Raw genomic sequence first — 18147 nt, 5'->3', positions numbered from 1 at the left:
CCGATAGAACGCTCTGCACCTATGTTGGTATCAATGAGGTAGATCTATCGGTCTAAGTAGTGGTTTGTTGAAACTAAAAGTACTACTGCTCGAGGTGCGGCAACTCCATGCCCATGCTCCTCAGATCGTGAGATAGGGGCTTTAAATTATGCCGCCACACCCACGCCCCTCTTGTTATACGACTGGGACATTCAGGGCTCACTCAGACCCTGTCCTGAATGGGACGACTCTACATGTTGAATATGCAGTGCACTACTACAAAATCAGCCATGACCTAATCTATCTGATTGTTCCTTGAAGCTTTTCGCTTACTTGACAATCTCATGAAGATGCAGAAATAATGGAGTAATGACGGGTGCTTTCGTCGCACTTCGTTCCTTAGTTCTGACACGGTACCGTAGGTTCATTTGCGAAACCAACCCTCCCCTATTTACTTAGCCTTCCATAATAGATTTCTGCTGAAGATCCCGAAGATCCTCCTCGGTCGAGTGAAATATCGCCGTACATCAATAAGCATAAAAGACCTGATGCTCATCCTCGCTCCTCCGAATCTTCCTATTGATAGCCATGAGCCAGACTCTCATAGCCCAGGCACAGATGATGCTGCCGACGGAGAAAGCGAGCATGGCAGCGAAGCCAGTTAAGTACCTAGGAGAGTCGGAGCTGGGCCACAGGTAAGCCGTGTAGACGTACGATAGGTTAGCGAAGCTGTTGACGATGCCGTAGCTGACAGATTTCTTCTCCGGCGTCTGGGACAGTGTTCGACACCCAGCCGAGAATGACGGAGCCGACCGAGTACGCGCCCGTAGCGTAGAGGAAGGTCGATGCGTAGCGCACCGAGGTAGTCATAGTCGAGCACGACATGGTGAAGCCCACGACGGCCAGTCCGAGACCCGCGGTGATGTGCCATGTGCGCTCGTTGAACTTCCCCGATGACCATGCAAATGGGATGCCCAGCAAGCCCGCGACGAAGTATGGAGGGGCCGTGAGGAGCAAAGCGGCGAGTTTGCTCTTGAAGCCCAAGGATGCGATAATTGTGGGAAAGAAGTTGTTGAACGAGCAGGCTGAAAGATGGAGGTTCTGCATCGCGACGAACAGCCACATTTTGGGATCGGTACAGGCTTGACGGAGACCCGACCAGACGGAAGCGCGACCTTGGTTGCCGACGGTGTCTTTCTTGATGCGAGCGACGGCCAGAGAGCGTTCTTCCTCTGTGAGCCATTTGGTCTCAGAGGGGTCGTCGCAGAGGAGGAATGCCCCAAGAACGGCTACTCCAAAGGTCACAACACCTTCAATGATGAATCTGGTCGCCTGTCAGTGATTGTAGCTAGACTCAGTCTGGGGTGAACTGACAGCCAGCGCCAGCCAGCGATGCCGTGGACGCCATCAAGCGTGGAGAAGCACGCCGCAGCTATCAAACCAGAGCAGCCCGTGGAGAGCACCTGCCCGGTATATAACAGGGAGATACGTGTGGCAAGCTCCTTGCGCGTATAGAAGATCGAGAGCAGATACAAGGCCCCGGGATAGTAGGGTGCCTCCACAAACCCTTTAGCAGGGTCAGTGTAAAAGCAACGGTGCTAAAGATTGAATCGAGGCTTACCGAGAAGAAACCGGCAGGCGACTAAGCCTTGGTAATTCTGTACAACTGCAGTGCATGCAGACACCGTGGCCCAACCCATCATGCAGACAGAGAGGTAGATGCGCGGTTTAGTCTTGGTAAGGAACATGTTGCTAGGGACTAAGTGGCAGCGTCAGCATGTTGAACGCCGTAAGGGGGGGATTTTAGGTACCCTGCATGAGGATGTACCCAACAAAGAGAATTGAAATAGCTGTATTATATTCCACGCCTTTCAAGTTTAAGTCTGCTTCCAGAGTGTTGAGTCGAGCTTGCGGCAAAGTGTTTCTGTCTAGGTAGTTGAGGAAGTACATCGCCCAGAGAATCGGCTGTATCTATCATCAGTGGCTGTAAGTATCAAGAGGAGAATTGCCCACAAGAATGCGACGATCAAGCTTGCGAACTAGCCGAATCTCGACTGGATCTGTTTTCTGCGTGGCCCCAGAGTAGTCACCCTTGGGCTCAACATATTCCATTGTGTTCTTGGATGCAATGGAGAACTCGACATGGTCTTTCTCCAAGGGACCGGCCTTATCCATCTCGTTTGCAGTCATGGTCGTGCTGAGATCTCTGTTACCACTCCAATAATATCTTTAAAAGGAGAAAAGTGAACGGCATAGGTTCGATCTGACATCCTGCTCGCTTTTATAGCTAGCGGTTATCTCGGTAGGCGGGGCCCCCAGGTAGTCAGTAGACATAGTGTGCAAATTCCAATCCATAGACATTGCAATATCCTGAACAAAGATACTGGGACTGATGACCAAGTGTGACCACCAAGCAGTGCAACATGGCATTCGTAAGGCTGGCTCTCAGAGGGGTTCGGCTTCACAATCCACCGTATCCACTTCCCCTACTTCAAGAACAGCTAGACACGCACATTGCGGCCATTTTTTGTACCGCATCTCAGGACTCAATCGTACAGTCGTCTTGGTATAGGTTGCGACTGTAGCAATTTATGCTGATGCCATCAGCTAGGACGCGGGACGAAAAAGGGCCGCAAAATGCTTCTTCGACATCTCTTGCAGGTTATCAGCGTTATGTGCACGATACACAGTTCTTAGCTGGATGCTGAGTGGGGAGGAGGTGGAGGAAGAGGAAAGGGGTAGAAATGAAATTAGACGTTTAATACTAAGGCTGGCTTGCCGCCTCACTTGGCAGTTACGGGTCATCCATGCAAATAGGTAGTCAAGAGTGGCCCAACGCTTGTTATGTCCTATGTGTGTTGATATCCAGGACATCTCTACATGAGATCGTGCTCCTCGAAAGTGTAGAAGGGGTTACAACTAACTAGCGTAACTTATGGTTTTGGTTAAATAGCCTAGAAGCCAACTGTACTAATGTGACCCGGCCTACCAACGTCCGGCTTCGATTATGGAATCTTTTGAAGAAGCTCTTGGAAAGAACGTCAAGTTTCTAGTTTTTGTTTTAAACATAACGGATTTAGTCTGGCTCATGCTCGGCCTGAAACACCAATGAAACTCGTCTGAATGTTAAGTACAGAAGCAGGGTAAAAAGCAATACTTCTTGGTTGATAAGAATGCGTAACCAAAAAGCCTGATCCCGGTGGCCCCTTTCTTGGGAAACTCCCCGATCTTTCTGGCCCAGTTAGTAGAATCATTAGCAAACATGACGGTCGACTTCAACATCACCAACGCCTGGCTGGATAAAAGCAATTCATTCTCCATGCTCGCTTACAGGAAAACTAAGGTGTTCATTCCATTTCAATTGGCGTGTTGACGCGATTAGAGGTGTGTCGGCCTTGAACAGCTCCAGCATCTTTCTCGACTGGTCCAGGCTGCCCAGGCTTACAATTCGGGCCAGAGTCATTGTCCCTGGCTGAGAGCTCAGCGGCATGAGGCGTGCCAAGTAATTCGGCACTGCCCAAGAATGCAGCCGTGCTGTAGTCGGGCAAGCCATCTTTCTCAATCAGTAGTTCTTGGTGTTGCTGCTGGTTCCTGCGGCGAGATCGAAGGAAGAAGAAGATACTTCCACCAATCAATGCGATGAGTGCAACACCACCAATGGCGATGCCTGCTATTGCGCCAACAGATATGCTCTTAGTGGTCTCTGCTGAATCGTTCGAACTTGAAGAACTAGTTGGCGACGATATTGTTGAAGTTGTTGCACTAGGGGGTTCACTGGGATCGGATGTAACAGTCCTGATTGTGAATACTGTCGCGAGGGCGTCCTCAGCCCAGCCAGCACTAGGCTTGATCATGCTAGCATTACCTTCCGGACTATTTCCGCCAGTTAGCATGATATAGGTGATGACGAGGGGATGAGAAACTCACCTTCCACCAATAACCTTGACCACGGCATCTGGGACTTGATAAGGCGGAGCATTGGCATCATAGATGCTCCCCCATCCTATTGTACTCAGGTCAAGCACCGCTAAACTCTTTTGTTCCCAATCGCAGTCGGCCGATATATTACTTGATTTGCCACCACCACCAATGGTGATCATCTGTCGGGGAGGCACAAAGTGGCAGGTAACTGACCAGCGGGCATCTTCACCGACGAAGACTTTAACCCAGGTGAAGGAAGGAATGCTCAGGACGTATATATCGTCGAAGATGACACCATCGCTCCGACCACCATACATGTAGATGCTTGTGCTGCTGTTGTCTTGTGATGGTGCAGCGACTAAGCAAAAATCGCTGCGAGCACTGGGAATAGAGCCGGTTGCGTTTTGTTGATACCATTTGTTCTTCTCCCCAGAGGCATCGTCACTTAGGTCCGTTGTCTTGACGTCAAAAATTGAAATCTCGTCCATCGGGAGGTATCCATCGAAATCAGATTTTCCGCCCAGCAAGATAAGAACCCCCGCGTCACCAAAGTTGTTCACGTAGACCATACTGGCACCTTTCCTGTTGCTCTTGATTGTGTCTTCCACGGTCACATTTTTCGTCACAGATGAGGTTGTATCTAGCACAACCATCCCACCAAGGCCGACAGTATCCTCGCCCAGATACTGGGTGGTGTTTGCTGTTCCGCCATCAATCTGACCTCCCAAGTAGAATGCCAGGCCTTGATCAGTTGTTTCGCTGCTGGCTCCCCAAGAAGGAATGGTTATGCCTGAACTAGAAGTGTCAAAAGGTGTCCACAGGTCGCCTGGGATGTCGTATGTCCACAATGCGTACTGCTCAGTAGGAGGAATGAGGAAATATGGGAAAGATTGGTTGAAGGACATTGTTGTTCCGCCAAACATGTACAATGTATCAGAGATGTCGGTTCCGCCAAACAAGGCACCATCGTGGACGTTTACAGGCCAGCTCATGCCTTCAACAGAGCCACTTTCATGCCTCGCCCTTTGTGAAATTGAAACATTAGTCTTCCAATTCCATGAACTACCCATGTCGACTGTGATGAGGTTTAGATCTAGAGAAGATCTGGTCAGTGTCCCGATATTACGACAATACTAGGATTGTCTTACTAATGCCGGATGTAATTGTGTTGTAATCTTGCTGACCATCTGCTCCGAAATCGACAAAGGTTTCAAGACCACCGCTGATATAGAGCGTATTGTTTTTGAAAATAGCTAGAACCTATTAGACAAGAGTCCAAGTCGGGGAGTTTGGACAAACTGACAGCTGTGCCCTATTCTCCGGCAAAAGTTCTTCACCGGATCTATCGACACACCAGCATGAGCGAGATTTAGATTGTTTAATATCAGAAGAGACCCAAGGAGGGCGCGATGGCTGTTGGAAAGAAGAGCAGACATGATGACAGCCTGCTGTCTTCACAATCAAGTGGAATCCAAAACTATACAAATGTAGCAATGATATGTAAAGAGACATGAAACGAGCGAAGATCACCGTAGGAAAGACTGAGAGACTGAGATGCGCAATGGAACGGGTCGAAGAAAGGAATTTGATGAGTGACGGGATGGCCACGAGGACTCCGTACCATAGGGCGGTCGTGTCTCGCACGAGCTTGAATTCGTGAAGGAATCCTTCATTCTCCCGCAACCAGTCTGCCCATGATTGGCAAGGCTAAGTTCAAAGGTGATACGCCAGACTATGCCCTATTAGAGGGTAGGATCTGATTGATGCTTTGGCTCAAGTGGAACTGCAGGAGCATGGAAAGTTGAGAAGCCAATCCCATGAGAATATTCTAGTGCCTAGATGCGTTAGTCATCGCCGCTTCCGGCTAATGGTCAGCAAAGGACATGGTGAGGCTCCATCTGAGGGGCCAGGGGCTAGGAACAAGGGACAACGAAGGGCAACAGGGTGCCGTGTGCTGAGCACCAATTCGGGATTCCGTCGACTATGTATGAATCGTAACGAACGACAGTGCAAAGGTATAGATAGTCTCAATGATTTCTCCAAGGTAGGCGCCAAAGCATTGCCACCTTGTCGACGTTCTGAAACAGCGCAAGGATGAGAGGAAAAGGTGAGCAGTTAGGATCCCAAAGACGTCCGTACATTGCCGCCCTTCTCTTCAAGAACCCGCGAGTCTGAGTTTGTACAGTAATCAAGAAGTCGTTGCGTTTGAAACGCAAAGGAGATATGTCAAAGAAGACAAGGATTGAAAAGAAGCTTTTAAACAATGTTGCGCTGGCTAAGCATGGTCATCGGCCAGCCGTTTCACATGGAGACTTGGACACGGAAGGCAATTAGTGTCTCCGAGTACAGTAATCCGTAATTACTTCTCGACTTCGGCTGTAGAATAGTCACGTGATGGCGCGTCTGTTGCCAAGACGGCTAGAGTAAATTAGGACTAAGCAATGTTTACTGCCTGACGTAGCTCGAGAACATCCACAAACAGCCTGAGGTGCAACCGCCAGGCTTCAATCAAATCAACACTGTCATACTCAGGTACCGTGTTGGCCAATCCCCTTCTCTACAGTCTTCCACGGGCCACTCTCTTAAAACAACTCCCATCGTTCTACTAAGCTAGATTGTGTGAATATCTGCAAGCATTGCCACAGCTGTCGGCCATGGCTCGTCGCTCCGCTCGGTTGAGCAAAGCTGCTCAACAGCAGGATCAGGTAATGTTTATCGCCCAGAGCAAGCAGTTCTGTCTGATTCCAATCGCAATGCCCTTGTTTGCTTCTAAGACTAACAATTGTTTTAACTCCGTAGCCTGCCTCTGCTCGCAGAACTCCTTCAACCATCCGACTCGAATCCTTGGTCGAACGAGACGAGACCCCAGATGATAGAGAACCACTATCAATCGACAATGTATTGGCAACTCCAGCCTCTGCGGCAACTGTCAAATCTCAACTCTCAAGGCTATCAGGTCTCAAAACCCCCAAGACCGAACCCAGAGTCGATCGTGCGGAGATGCATCCTGGACTGGTGCATCAATCAACTGCGAAAGCTCCAGATTCCGGATTGAAACTCGGCTTTGTTGATATTCCTGCCCAGCCGCCCCACTCTCTCGCAAGTGCCCAGAATACTCCCTCCAAGGCTCAATCCAGTACACCGGCACACCTCTCTGCCAAAACCTTCGATTTCAAGTTTGGTTCAGACTCACAACTGAGTACGGAAGCACAAAAGCTCATGGACAATGTGCGAGAAGAGGCAGCCAGAATCAAGGCACAGATGTTGGCAGAGAAGAAAGCCCAGCTAGAGAAAGATGCTGCAGCTGAGACTGCCTTTGATGGAATACATGCATCAGGCAGGAAGATTGCCAAACCAAGGGGCCAGGCTGGCCGGTTCAGCGATGTCCACATTGCACAGTTCAAGAAGATGGACTCTATAGCCAATCATCCCTCTGCATTCAGATCTCGTCCTGGGTTTGCCCAACCTACAACACAGTCGCTGAAGAGAAGCCCTTCTAAAGCGGGGTTAGATGAGCCTGATCGACCTCGGACTGCTGGGAAGGGCACCCCCGGCAGACAACCACCTCCTTTCCTCGGTCGACCAACGTCAGTGAGCCCGTTCAAATCCATCCCGGCACAAACAACTTCTGTCAAGCGTGCAAGACAGTCAGAGATGCCTGATGTCTCCGCTGGTAGACAATCTGAGGACCAAATGACAGCGTCGACGCTTCCGAAATTGGCTGCGAGCAGTCTTTTATCACCCACAAAATCCTCTTTGGCCAAGGCTGCATCAAGTCATATCCCTGTGGCCTCTCCCATAAAGCAACTATCCCTTTCTCGAACAACAAGTATGAGATCACTCAAGGCTGTATCAACTGCCCCGATTGCGAGACCTTCAACTTCGAATGGAGTCGTGAGATTCAAGCCGCCCGGACCACCATCGATTTCTCAGCCCCCTCACTCACAAGAACCACCACGGTCAGGACTAAAAGGCCTAAGCGGCATCGGTTTCACTTCTCAACCAGGAACACTTCAGCGTGCTAAATCAATCACGGATCTTGGCACCGCTGCTGAGCGTACTGGCTTCGCCTCCAAACTTCCAACATTTTCTGGATTGAAGTCCATACTAAGGCCAGGCCATAGATCCAATGCCATGACATCGATCGAGGAGAGACCAGGAACTCCGAAGAGGCCTAATACTGCGACTTCCATCCCTGGTTCCGCTAAGAAAGTGGATTTTACCCCGAGGGTCAAGTCGAGATATGCAGTCAAGTTGGCTGCTGGTAGCCCCAGTCCTGCAAAGCTGCCACATTTGACCCCTGCAAAGCCTCAAGGACCTGTCGTGCCGTACGACCCTGCTGCATACATGTTGCATAATGACAAAGTCGAAGATGAATGGGAGGATGCTGAAAGTGAGATTGAGTATCCTGTGTTACCCACTGCATCTTCGAGTCCTGCTACGGCGATTATGGAAACCTCCTTCAAGGACAAAGCGAGAAACCACAACCGTCGAGAGTCTAAAGAGTTCAAGTCGATTTTCACCACCCTTCATCATCCTTCTCGTTCCAACGAATCCTCAACGTTAACTTCAGTCAACACTGTCGTCAATCAGACCAACCCTACCATTCATGCCAATAAGGTCATGACATCTCCCCATAACGTCAACTTGTCGAAACCATCTCCGAATACGATTCGCCGGGTCCGCACCTCAGGCGTCTCTGAACTAGTTCAGCCTTTCGAGGATTCCGAGGTCAAAACTGTTCCCCATGGTCTGCCAGGAAAGAAACGCCGCCGTGAGTCAACAATGTCCGGTGCTCAAGAGGCTCAAGCGGATGCTGGAAAGGAGAACCGAAGAGTTTCAGTCCTGCCTTCCATTCCTGGTGGATGGCAAGATACGCCAAAGCTTGAGGAGGTTGAAGATGAGGGCATGAAGAGAGGAGGAAAGCGCGCGCGGGTTGCGACCGGTGACGATTTAAGTGGCAAAGAGGCGACCATGGACAAGGCTCCGTCTGGTGTGAAGAAGCTTCGTCCAAATTCTGCCCGTGAAATGGCAAAGAACAACGCAAAGGAGAGGAAGGGCATTCTGAGCCTGAGTCGATTGAACATGCTCAGCAGACCAAAGCAGCGAGGTTGAAGTTTTCTCACAGATTTTGGAATGATCAATTACGTTTTGGCGGAAGGGAGATATTGTCAAGATCTCCACTTGGAGTTGACATTTGTTGGGTTCTCGAGGGTTGGGTTAACAATGATGTGCATTCCGGGCCCATCTATTGGGGCTCCTGCGATTTTCTTACTGGGGAGGAGTCTGCTGAACGGTTCTGGATACGCGGTGAGGCTTTGGGTATGTCTCTGGGATATTCACAGGCTTTGGAGCGCTGGGTATGGATTCGGCGTAAATGTGTTCTCGAGTCTGGTCAACGGTACAAACAGACACAGGGCTCTCATCTCGGGTCACAACTTTCAGGGACAGGGAGAGAGGAACGGGGGTCTGTCTCTACCTGTTTTTCTCATCTCATCTTGAGGTTCACCCAAAAAAGTTTCTTCATAGGGTCGGCTGTTTGGTCGAAATCAGGCATTGTCGAGCAATCTCGCTCTTCTCCAATCGAATTGCAGTTGAAATCAAACCCTGCGCGCGCTATGGCTTAAATACCAACACACATCGAGATGGGAAACGTCTATCCTAGCGTGAGAGAGTGCGTAGATTATCCTACCCACGGTGTGGAGTATTTTTTTCAGATTAGGGACTACTATGCTGATATTTATTCACAGCGAGTGAAGCAAACAATAGGGCGAGGTCGGTTCGAGACGACCCCGTTGGTCTTTTCTTTATGTCGTCGTTCAGCGCATGCTTCGTTGGCGCGTGCGCCTCTCCTATGAGGCTAGCACCGTATTGACCATCACTGCTATGTAGTTCGCAGGGATGTACTCCAACATGACTCCTGACTGATTGCCTGGTCTAATGACTCGATAGACCCGCCGCAACGGCAAACGCCAGACCACATACGATTGTAATTTACTGTACAAGTACCCACACAAGGCGACCCTCCTAGTTTTGATGTTCACTCGTACACACTGTGGCCGCGCCCCCTTTCCTTGCGTTCCCTTTGATTTTTTGATAGACATAGGGACATGGCGAACCAATAATGTGGCAATAGCTCACTCTCCGAATACAAAGCTCTAGCCAACTGGGTAGGTCTCAGGGAAAAAAAGCACATAAGGTATGAGAACAGTTAAGTTCGTGAGTGAGAATTTTCTGCTCTCCATTGACCCACTGACCGACTGGCCGAATCGCTAAATCCGATTCCATGTGCACCGTGCCGCCACGCCCTACCCCATTTGTTTTCAAATTGCTCAGACTTGCGGTAGATCGGAGACACTCTAGTCGAAATCAAACAATTGGACTGGCGTGTTGCACACTCGTATGCGCTGAGATATTCGATCGCTGAAGAGACTGATGATTTATGATCCGGTAAATGCGAGAGGCTGGGTTTGCGAAAATTAATAGACGGCTTCAAGCAAGTAGATGACGCCAAACACCAGAAAGGCAATTGCACCGCCCATCGTTACTATGATAGAATGTTAGCCAAACGCTCAAAGCCATTGCACCTGAAGATTGCCCGTGAAGCTCGTGAGTGGTGTAACATACCTGTTCTTAGACTGACCTTCCCAGCGATAGCCTTTCCACCCAACACTGCGGCGGCGGTACAAATGGCATGGCCGCCCAGGGCCCCGGCAGTTACCCACCAATAGTCCTGACCGGCGGCCATAGCAATGGTGGCAATCTGGGAGCGATCGCCCCATTCGCCCAGGAAAGTCATGACGAAGGTCTGCACCCACGCTGGGCTCAATAGCAAGGAGAACAGGTTGTTGATACCGGTTACGGCGTTCTTCAGAGCAGATTGCCGCGTCGGCGAGGCTTCTCGAGAACTTCCAGGACTCTCTGGGGGAGATGGCAGGCGGCTGTTGGTGTGTTTTCTGTTGAGACCTGCACGGCCGGATTCAAGGGCGTAGGGTGAGATGGAAGATCGGCGTCTTGACATGCGCCTCTGTTGGTGTTCCTTCTCTTCGAGTTCCATTTCTACTTCCTTCATCTCTTCGCTGACACCCTCGTCAGGGCTGATTCCGCGAGCTTCAATCAACATTTTTACGCCAAACACCAGAAAGAGACCGGCGGCGGCAAAGTTGGTAAGTTGTTTAGAAATGAGAGTTGGAACAGCATGGCCCAGGACGGCAGAAAGGACAGTCATGGTGACCAGGGCGGAATATGCTGAGGAGAAGACGACAACTCGCGGGTGTCGCATAGCCATCAACGCCGCGACTAGGAAAGTCTTGTCGCCAATCTCAGAGAAGAGGATCATGGTGAAGGAGAGGAGAAGAGAGTGAAGGGGCTGAATGACGGCTGGCTCATGATCGTCAGATTTCGCGCCTTTGCTGGTGTCCTTGAGAATGGTGGCGTCTTTAGGTGAAGAGGGGTTTTCGGGATATGGAATGTCATGCGGTTTTTCTGGTAGATCGGTAGGGATCTGCGCAATTGTTAGAAATGGTGCAGTGGGTATTTTATACTGGATGCTTTTCACCTTGAGAATCTTCTTAGGGTCCTCTTCCGCCGGCTGCGATTCTTTTTTCTCCCCGTCCTGGATTTTATCCAATTCACTGTGAGGAATCGGCCTGGCGTCTTTGGGCGCGTCGGGCTTCTTATCCGACGACTTTCCATCTTTTCCCTTCTCTGAAATGCCGCCTTCTGTCCCTCTGGTCCCTTCGGCTGGATTAGACCTAATTCGATCGTCCATGACAGCATCGTTTGACTTGGGGATTTCGACGTCGGAATATTGTTTCTTGGTGGTCTTATCCATGACAATCTCCTCGTCATCGGCTAGTTGGTTCTTTCGCGTCCTCTCGGCACCGGTCTCAACAAATGGGCCCTCATGGGGCATTCCATCTCTACCATCGACAGGAGCGTGTTCAGTGCCAACAAGAGCTAGTTTCACATTCCCACCAGCGCCAGGAACAACCTCCGTAATCGATCTTGCTGCTTGAACGCTTCCGGCTGGATTCAAGCCATTGGAAAGGGGGCCATCAGAGGCATTGGATGTCATGAGAGAGGAAACAAGGAACACCAGAATTGGCGTGTGACGGGCGGCGATCCTCATGGTCGCGTGCGAGCCCTTTGAGGGGATAAGGTGGCCAAATGGGCTGCGCTGGTGGAATTATAGCGACGGCAACGGAGTAAGAAAGAAAGAAGTCGCGCGGAAAATCTATGTAGAAATGACGCTGAGAATAAGTGCAAAAGGGAGAGATGTGGCATATGCCACGAACGAAATGGTGAGTGAGTAAGATCTGTACTCTGTACGGCGTCCCCTTGGATATGGAGAAAGTAATCCTGGCCCGTCAATGCATGTCCACTTGTCCCTTGTCCCTTGTCCCTTTCCAGCTGCGGCCCCTTCGATCTCGACTTTCGGGGGTGGTGCTTCTCCAGCCAATCAGCGTCGCCCAACAGACTTCGCCTTGGCAATATTGGCACTCCCCTTTTGTCTTCTTTGGTGAGGCTCAAATTGTCTCAATCTTAACGGAATTTCCCTCCATTCATGTTGAAAGCAAAAACTCCGTGTCTACGAATAGCTAATCTATCAATAATTCACCTATTCAATCATCAAGCACTTATTCCCTCCATCATGCCCAAAGACAAGAAACGCAAGAGAACTCTTGGTGATAGCAAATCTGACCAGCCTCAGCAAGTTGACACGTCAAAGCCCACTGCCATCTTCCGTCCAGCTGGAGGCCGTGCACATACTCTGAGTGTCGCTCTTCCTGGCAGTATCATTGCAAATGCAAAGTCTCATGACCAGAAAACTTATTTGGCTGGGCAAGTCGCAAGAGCGCTTGCTGTCTTCTGTGTCGACGAGGTTGTTGTATTCGACGATGAAGACAAATCCACCCAGGAATCACGTCCTGATATAGGTGAGAATGAATACACTGCCTTTTCTCACCCTTGCCACTTTCTGGCTCACCTGCTCTCTTACCTTGAGACCCCTCCTCATCTGCGCAAAACCGTATTTCCTATGCATCCCAATCTACGTACTGCCGGCACTTTACCAAGTCTTGATATGCCCCATCATCTACGCGCCAACGAGTGGTGTGAATACAGGGAAGGCGTTGCCTTGAACTCGGATGCAAATGGAACCTTGGTAGATGTTGGGCTCTCTGAACCTCAACTGGTTCAGGGCGCCGAAATACCACAAGGCACTCGCGTCACTCTTCACCTGGATGATTCATCTTCAACTGGAGCAGAAGCTGTCGCACCTAGCACACCGAGAGAGAAGACAGGCTACTACTGGGGGTTTAATGTTCGCTCATGCAATAGCCTGTCCAACGTGTTTACCGAATGTCCATTTAATGGTGGCTACGACGTATCATTCGGCACTTCAGAGAGAGGCGACGCCCTGTCTACTATTCTTGCCCGACCAAGTCTTAGCCAATCTGAGTCTCGCAACTATCAACATGCTCTGGTGGTCTTTGGAGGGGTCGCTGGTCTCGAAGTTGCTGGCAAAAATGATGCCGACTTGAGCCAAATGGGGGTATCTGGAATGAACGTACACGAGCTATTCGACCACTGGGTCAATGTACTTCCTAATCAGGGCAGTCGAACCATAAGAACTGAAGAGGCTGTTTGGCTAGGGCTTATGGGATTGAGAGGTTTTATGGAGAATATCGGTGGCTGAAGAGCCTGAATGTACTCCTGTTACTTCGGTGCATTGTGTGCGGATGCCCCCGAGCAGTGCCGTTGAGAGCCGGTGCTGTGAGCAGCATCTGTCACGGCAAGATTGGAAGTCCTACCAACGATATCCGCAACTATGGCTGTCGAATGGCTTGGTACGCAACGGTCGAAAGCTCTGGCAGGGAGGTGAGACATTGAGAAGCAACAAACCCATTCAACTCCTCAGTCTGAAATTTTAACACGGTTGAAGGTCGAGGCCGGGAATCTATCGCCAGACAATGTCCGAGAACAGCCAGCTTCCAGAATGGCACCAACTTGTAGCTGATCATTCCAGGATATCAGACCACACCTCTCAAGGACCGCATCTTGATCTATGACCACTGAGAGCATTTTCACAGACTCCTAGGAGAGAGTAGTATGATGGTCGAGATCAAGGCTGTGAGGAATCCAGCCGAGATTCGGCGGCATGGTGCAAAGAAACTCATAGTAATAAGCATGCTCTAAAGATTAGTCAATAGCACATGAAAAAACGCCCTTTCTGCTGGAGGAGTGAGAACAAAGGTAAAGGTCATCTAATGTTCCTGCGGATCTCTTAGGTAAGTCAATTCTGACAATAGGGTCTTATGGGTGCCTGATGCAAGGCCATTTACCCGCTCGGCGAAGATAGGGTGGCAGTCTGTAGCTTAACCGCGGCTCCCTGTGAACTCCTGAGAGATTCGGTTAGCGCGGGGCTGTCAGGCTGCCCCTCGGCCTTAACTCTCCTAAGTTGAGGCAACCCCCCAAATAGTACTTAATGGAGACGGGGATGGGGATGGGGAGAGCAATCATCAGGAGAATCGCCGAGGTGTATGTGCACGGTGTCCCCTCGGCCGGCAACTTAACACAAGCCCGAAAAAATAAAATCAAAAAGATGGATTAACAAATACAACGTTCATTTACGACGGGACATGGCCTGACTCTATGTTGCAGTTGTGCTGATTATTATTCCTACACCCTGTCTGTCAGAGGACCCCATACCGACTTACCAAGTTACCACTTATCGGCCAGACGGGCCAGCAATGACTAATCTGTATCATTCAATCTGGTGAATGCAGGGCTCAATAATTTCTGATTAATTCCCCCGCGTTTCCTCACAGTCGGTCACACGACGCAAGCGTTTCCTCAAAGTCCTGGGCTGCAAGACATCGCATGGCCTATTCACGGATTTCTATCGTCGTCCTCCACCATGACAACGCTGGAGAAGGATGCCATCCACGTTGACAGTCGTGACCATGATCATGAACACGAACATGACACATCTGCCATCATGGATGGTGATGCTCCCGATCGACCGGTTCGCCAACCACCGAGCGCTGCTGCCGTAAAGATCAATGTGGAGGGTGCCTTTATCGTGGATGACGAGCTTAGTGACCGGAATGGCGTTGGAGGTGAACATGTGCACTGGGAACATAAAGACATTCGGCTGCCTCATCACACAGATGTAGTCAGTCATGTCGCAGTCGATGTTGGTTCTCCTACTTCCTCTCTTATCGCATACCACGACCAGATTTAATGTTGACATGATCTTTGCAGATCGGTGGCTCTCTAGCCAAACTCGTCTACTTCTCCCGCGAGCCAGGTTCTACAGACGGAGGCCGACTCAACTTCCTGAATTTCGAGACCGACCGTATCGACGTCTGCATTGACTTTATCAACGAGCTGAAGATCAAGCAGTCGAAGCTCAATGGATCCACGCCACAGCAACTGTGCGTTATGGCGACCGGTGGAGGAGCATTCAAATTCTACAACCGCATGAAGGAGGTGCTACACGTGGATGTTGTGCAAGAGGATGAGATGGAATGTCTTATTATCGGTAGGAAGGCTCCAGGGGTGAACTTTGAATGGAGCTGACCCCGTTCTTTGACCAGGCCTTGACTTCTTCATAACCGAGATCCCACAGGAAGTGTTTACATATAGCGAAGAAGAGCCCATGCAATTTGCCGAAGCACGCCCGGACATCTATCCTTACCTCCTTGTCAACATCGGTTCGGGCGTCTCTATGGTCAAGGTTTCAGGACCTCGAGAGTTTCAGCGAGTGGGTGGTACCTCTCTGGGAGGAGGCACGTTCTGGGGGATCTTATCCCTCCTCACGGGAGCCCGGACATTCGATGAGATGCTGGCTTTGGCCGAACGAGGGGACAACAGTGGCGTTGACATGCTTGTTGGGGATATCTATGGCACCGGGTACGGCAAAATCGGGTTGAAGAGCACCACGATTGCCAGCACATTTGGAAAGGTGTTTAGGATGAAGAGAATGGCCGAGAGGAACGCGGAGGATGGTGAGGGATTGTTCCATCGAGACCCGCGCGACGACGGCGACGAACAAGTGGAGGGATTCAAGATCCAAGATATGGCACGAAGTCTGTTATATGCCATTTCCAACAATATCGGACAAATTGCTTACCTGCAGTCGGAAAAGCACGACCTGCAGCATATCTACTTTGGAGGCTCATTTATTCGAGGCCATACACAGACGATGAACACGTTGTCGTACGCCATCAAATTCTGGTCCAATGGCCAGAAGCAAGCATATTTTCTACGACACGAGGGCTATCTTGGATCAGTAGGTGCTTTTCTCAAGCGACAGCCAAAGAACTGGGGTCGGCGGAATAGTCTGGAGGATACCACGAGTACGAGGCTGGGCAAGGTCTTGACCAAGGATCAGCCATGATCAAGACTCAAGGACTACGCCAGGAAGTCTCAAGGACTACGCCAGGAAGTTGGTGGATTGAGCCTCACACTGATGATCAAGGTGGCTTCAAGTGGACCAGGAACAAAATGCCGACTTTCGAGCGGGAAGACGGAACCGCGCGAAGACGTGTATAGGTCCCAGGAAAGATAATCCGAGACATGAGCATTGGACGGAGTGGCTCCTTGGACAGGTCCCAATGATGCTATCTATCCGGGACGGACTGAGGATTTTGCAAGTTAGTGACATGACATCGCGGAACTTCAGGTACAGGCGGAGAACAACTCCGTAGTGACATATTGGAGCATGCTAACTAACATTTTTTCCTAAGGAAATCAGTAGTACCTAGGTATACATACCAGAAACAGAGAACCTGTCTGAAAGAACCCTACGTGCACCTTGGGAGCTACCTTTCCATAATAAATTGGCAATAATAATGACGAGTTGCAAGAACGTCGATGAGACGGGGTGCTTAGAGACCGCCGAATAGTGCATTAACAACCTATTCCTGCTATTAGTCTACTATGGTAGCAGGCCTCGGTGTTACTTTCTACCGCATACTGTACGCATCTCGTTCTGGAAGGGACGCCCGAGGCAGCTCTGACGTCAAAACCTCAATGGGCCCCTTCCCTGCAAACTTGTTCTTCTTCCCGCCTCACTCGGTGCTCGTACTGTATTTACGAGGTGCCGGGCCTACCCTTTCAGTAGACCGCCCAATGCCGAGCACCCAGCCAGGGCATCCCTCTTGTATGATTGTATCATTATTACGTCTAGCCCCCTTCATCCTCAATTACTCCGTACAAGCTTCCTAACCAGGCACTCCCATTTGATCTCTTCTCTCCCGCTCGCATTCTCACTCTTGTTCACTGTTCCGAGTGTCTCGAGTCATGTCTCACCTTTCAAACACCTGATCTTGCTCGCTTTAGAGCCTCCCAGTCACTCGAGCGTTGTGGCTGTCCCTCCCTTCCGCCGCGCAACCCGAGCAGACCAGCCCATCTCCCAAAGCGGCTGTCTTCCGTGAAACACTGGCACCTCGCCTCGCTACGCTACGCAGCGCTGGCAGCGCACGCGAATCTAACTGCCTTTTGCGCTCGCACTTTCTACCCTCCACTTGCACATTTGCGACCTCTTCACTACCGTCGCATTGGCTTCTGCGGTCTCTGTGTTATGATACATACAAAAGAAAGATCTATGACTTGAAAAATGGTATGCGCCGTAGTCTGCTTTGGCCGGACCTCACCCTTGCACCACCCGTCCTTCCCACACTTGACTGCACCCAACTCCGAAGATATTCACTGACAGAACTCGAATCTCTAGGCCCCTACACTTGCATCACTACTCCTCCCCGCGACGCCAGCATTACTTGTCCCCCGCCAAGCGACCACAACTATCGTTCAGGCTCCCAATGCGCCATCATGTTCAGGACAGTACTCGGGTGGTACCCTAGCTGGAGCGATCCTCGGAACGTTCTTCGGCACCCTCCTCATCATCTACCTATTTAACTCGATAAATAACAACCAGAGCAGAATCGGTGCGCAGGAAGTCGTCGTCGAGCGGAAGGTGCGCAGTAACGGCAGTCGACGGCGACGGAGGAGTAGGAGCGGTAGCCTGTCCAGCGTCCGGCGACCCAGTAGGGTCTACTCGGTACATGACTGACACAGGGGACGGGGAATACGGGGAGCATAGGTTTATTAAGGGGATTCTACGTGCAAGTTCAACTAACGCCATTGACGGTGCGACGGTGTGACGATGGGCACGGGGCTAGCCCGAGGCTTGGGATTGGGATCATTTTGACTGTCCAGCGATGAGATCTATGAGAGCGT

General features: G+C 50.5%; 6 protein-coding genes across 6 annotated transcripts; 3 read left to right on the top strand and 3 right to left on the bottom strand.

The window, feature by feature from the left end:
- Nucleotides 1-506: 506 nt before the first annotated feature.
- Nucleotides 507-2169, bottom strand: A1O9_06409 (uncharacterized protein; the record flags this gene model as incomplete). Its single annotated transcript, XM_013405619.1, has 6 exons — nt 507-749; nt 793-1303; nt 1354-1546; nt 1601-1738; nt 1791-1944; nt 1993-2169. The coding sequence occupies 6 exons, from the start codon at nt 2167-2169 to the stop codon at nt 507-509; spliced, it is 1416 nt and encodes a 471-aa protein (XP_013261073.1).
- A 1157-nt stretch (nt 2170-3326) lies between these two features.
- A1O9_06408 (uncharacterized protein) lies at nt 3327-4970 on the bottom strand (the record flags this gene model as incomplete). Its single annotated transcript, XM_013405618.1, has 2 exons — nt 3327-3852; nt 3907-4970. The coding sequence occupies 2 exons, from the start codon at nt 4968-4970 to the stop codon at nt 3327-3329; spliced, it is 1590 nt and encodes a 529-aa protein (XP_013261072.1).
- A 1584-nt stretch (nt 4971-6554) lies between these two features.
- On the top strand, nt 6555-9015 carry A1O9_06407 (uncharacterized protein; the record flags this gene model as incomplete). The annotated part of the gene is made up of 2 exons (XM_013405617.1): nt 6555-6605; nt 6700-9015. The coding sequence occupies 2 exons, from the start codon at nt 6555-6557 to the stop codon at nt 9013-9015; spliced, it is 2367 nt and encodes a 788-aa protein (XP_013261071.1).
- Nucleotides 9016-10379: 1364 nt separating this feature from the next.
- Nucleotides 10380-12031, bottom strand: A1O9_06406 (uncharacterized protein; the record flags this gene model as incomplete). Its single annotated transcript, XM_013405616.1, has 3 exons — nt 10380-10447; nt 10528-11404; nt 11459-12031. 3 exons carry the CDS (start codon nt 12029-12031, stop codon nt 10380-10382), a joined length of 1518 nt encoding a protein of 505 aa, XP_013261070.1.
- Nucleotides 12032-12553: 522 nt separating this feature from the next.
- Nucleotides 12554-13600, top strand: A1O9_06405 (uncharacterized protein; the record flags this gene model as incomplete). The annotated part of the gene is made up of 1 exon (XM_013405615.1): nt 12554-13600. The coding sequence occupies one exon, from the start codon at nt 12554-12556 to the stop codon at nt 13598-13600; it is 1047 nt and encodes a 348-aa protein (XP_013261069.1).
- Nucleotides 13601-14821: 1221 nt separating this feature from the next.
- Nucleotides 14822-16306, top strand: A1O9_06404 (type II pantothenate kinase; the record flags this gene model as incomplete). Its single annotated transcript, XM_013405614.1, has 3 exons — nt 14822-15100; nt 15169-15448; nt 15504-16306. The coding sequence occupies 3 exons, from the start codon at nt 14822-14824 to the stop codon at nt 16304-16306; spliced, it is 1362 nt and encodes a 453-aa protein (XP_013261068.1).
- Nucleotides 16307-18147: the final 1841 nt, after the last annotated feature.

The sequence above is a fragment of the Exophiala aquamarina genome (genome assembly GCF_000709125.1).
Source record: "Exophiala aquamarina CBS 119918 chromosome Unknown aczIA-supercont1.4, whole genome shotgun sequence".
Classification (NCBI taxonomy): Eukaryota; Fungi; Ascomycota; class Eurotiomycetes; order Chaetothyriales; family Herpotrichiellaceae; genus Exophiala; species Exophiala aquamarina.
The sequence above is the reverse complement of the archived record's forward strand: the minus strand, read 5'-3'. Positions and strand labels throughout refer to the sequence as shown.